The 2,823-nt window shown below is 38.2% G+C and overlaps 1 protein-coding gene across 2 annotated transcripts in view; it reads right to left on the reverse strand.

The window, feature by feature from the left end:
- Positions 1-1,338: 1,338 nt before the first annotated feature.
- fgd5b (FYVE, RhoGEF and PH domain containing 5b) overlaps positions 1,339-2,823 on the reverse strand; it is a 22,107-nt gene continuing 20,622 nt past the window's right edge. For both annotated transcript variants that reach the window (XM_014009087.1, XM_014009086.1), the window contains exon 21: positions 1,339-2,225. In XM_014009087.1, coding sequence (XP_013864541.1) covers positions 2,189-2,225 — 37 coding nt within the window. In that variant the 3' untranslated portion in view covers positions 1,339-2,188. The remainder of the gene's footprint in view (positions 2,226-2,823) is intronic.

Genomic DNA, 2,823 nt, shown 5'->3' on the forward strand with positions numbered 1-2,823 from the left:
CAAAATCTGCTCTGTGGTTCATGAGTTAATTTGCTAACAAATACAGTGTTGACAAAGAGTTGATAAAGTTTTAGGCAAAACTGTTGTGCAAAGGATAGCACTCTGTGTATGTGTTGAAGATGACTCTCAGCAAATACTACACAGGAATTTAGCTCAGTATTTGTAAAACATATATGTTTAGCAATTGGGTAATTGGTGGCAGCCATCTTGAAATTGGCGTGACTTCAAACATTGATCAGTTGTATCCTTGAATTAAAGACTTTCCACCTTTTTTTTAAATCAGTCCAGTGGTTCATTAGATATTTTGCTGGCAAACAAGGCTGAGGTTAACAGATAAAAACAAAGGTTTTAGGTCACGATTTTGCACAAATTTGCACCAAATCTGACTTCATTATCTGTAAAACTGTGTTTGCTCATGTTGCTCAGCRCTGGCAGCCATTTTTTCATCACKTGATTCCAWAAATTAATCAGCTGTAGATTTGATCTAAAATGATCATTTTGGTCTAAAATAATTCACTCATTGCACCTTTTATGCTTATATATTTCATGTTCTGCTAGTAAATGTACAACTTCCTGTTTAAAAAAGATCATTAGCAGAAGTTCAAAAATACAAGTGAGACATTTTGCATGAGCTGCAAAATAACGTTTTTAAAAACTATTTGTTTTTGGAAGCTGCTAATTATCTAGCTTTACTAAAAGRAGAAAATACAATTTTAGTTACATTTCCAAAATGCACTTTTGATAAATATTCTATATAATTAAACGAGGGGGTTCAGGAGCATTGAGTGCAAGGGGRATAATCATTGTGTCATAACAAATAGCAGCACAAGCAGAAAACAAAAAAAGACAGACGTGATGAAAAGAAGAAAAGAGTGAGAGAGTAAAAAAGCAGAAGAGGAACTGAAAAGACAGAGCAGAGTGATAAATGGCGTGTCCTTTATTTAGGACGAGATGTCTGCAACTTTTCAGCAGCCCCAGAAAGCAAACTTTGCGCCTGATAATATTCTGGGTCAGGCAGCCTCAGGGGGAGACGAGAAGCAGAGCGGGCCTGGCCTTTCATTGGCCRCCCAGTACATCGGTCCTGTCCCTCCTGCCTCGTCTCCATCAGCTCAGAGTGGGATCTGAACCGTTTGCCAGCTTGATGTTTCATCAGAGCCGGCCACACATGGCTCATGTGTCAGCACAGACACAAAATATAAGGAGTCCCACAAGTGGAGCACAGAAGATTCTGGTGTTTGTACTGTACGGGAAATGGGTAACACCCAAGTGTACTGTAAAATGTTAAATTCACCTGCCATCTAGAGGACACGAGGAGAATAAAAAACCTGACAGCTTCCATAAATTTCACCATGTTTTTTTTTTACTGTTTTAAAATTACATGTTGTAGATAAATCTCATAAATCGTTCAGTTCAGTACAAAGTTCATAGTCTCTAATATTTCTGTTCCACCTGCCGACATTGCTGTACAGACATAAAGACTCTTTACACTCATGACCTGACTGGTTACAACGTTTTATCAGCAGAAAGTCAAATTAAGTGCGGTAGCTGAGCTTTTTTATTTTTATTTTTATTTTATTTTATTTATTTATTTATCTTTGTGATGTACATCAATTCATGCTCTTTTTTGTGCAAAAAGTGGGGGGAAAGGGACAAAAGCTACATATGTAAAGAAAAGACCTGCTCAGTCTGTTTCCAAGTATTCATTATGGATATGATTGAAATTAAGGCATTAAATGTATTCAAACTAAATATGTCGCTAGTATATTTTTGCTCATTTCTTAATAAATTACTCTTAATCAGATACATTTTAAATTATAAAGCATGTCTTTTTTTAAGATGTGATAGTGATCAAGTATTTTTCCATTCAACTTAGAGGAATGTTGCTGATGAGCCACTAAGTGAATTATGGGTCACATTGAAGTAACGCTCCCCACCGGTAGCTATCTGGGCCAACATCTCAGCATTGCACCTGCTGCAGCAGCGGGGAGGAGACAGTGGAGGTCGACAAAGTAGGAGACAGTGTCCTCTTTCAAAGAACACGATGTCTTTGTCTCTTCAGCCGGGCTGGGCAGGTTACAGCATGCAGACATCAAAGAAGAGAGGTTGTTTCCTGTCTATCCAGTTTGGTGACTCTGTCAGTCGAGGCAGGAGTTTGTAGAGGAGGTTAAGGGCGGCGCGAAAGTTGATCCTATAAGTTTGTGGCTTCCTCCATYGCATTTACCCACCTGTGCAGGAACACATTTTTAGAGATGGAAATACAACCAACTCATTTGCATTTATCTAATTTCATTCTGTTCTGTTTTTATCAACAAAATGTTGGAAACCTAACACTGGTTGTGCCCTCACACAGCTGGGACATAACACTTGTCAGCCAATGAACTATGTCTTTAAAAGTGAGGCTCTATGGAAAAGTTAAAACCGTTAATATCTTACTTGTCTCAAAAAATGTCATATTGGTTCAGGCGAATGCCATTAAAAAAAAACTTTACATCAAATCAGTTCAGTGGTGGAGCCAGACATTTTTCTCAGGGGTGGCCAGATGGGGACCASTACTCACAYRGGGGTGGCCAGGAAAATTACATAATTTTAACTTGAAAGTTTCTGCAGATCTTTGTGTTTTGGTCATTTCCTTATGTCCTTATACACGCAGTGACCTTATAAACATGGGTGTCAGAACCATTTCAAAAGTGGGGGGACCCACTGTTGGGGGGTCCTCTCCCAGAAAATTTTGAATGTAATAGATGCTCTTTCCAGCATTCTGGTGTATTTTACCAGGTTGCTTATCATACTTTTACCTACATAAATAAAAACTTGATTTAATAA

The sequence above is a fragment of the Austrofundulus limnaeus genome, unplaced genomic scaffold (genome assembly GCF_001266775.1).
Source record: "Austrofundulus limnaeus strain Quisiro unplaced genomic scaffold, Austrofundulus_limnaeus-1.0 Scaffold55, whole genome shotgun sequence".
Classification (NCBI taxonomy): Eukaryota; Metazoa; Chordata; class Actinopteri; order Cyprinodontiformes; family Rivulidae; genus Austrofundulus; species Austrofundulus limnaeus.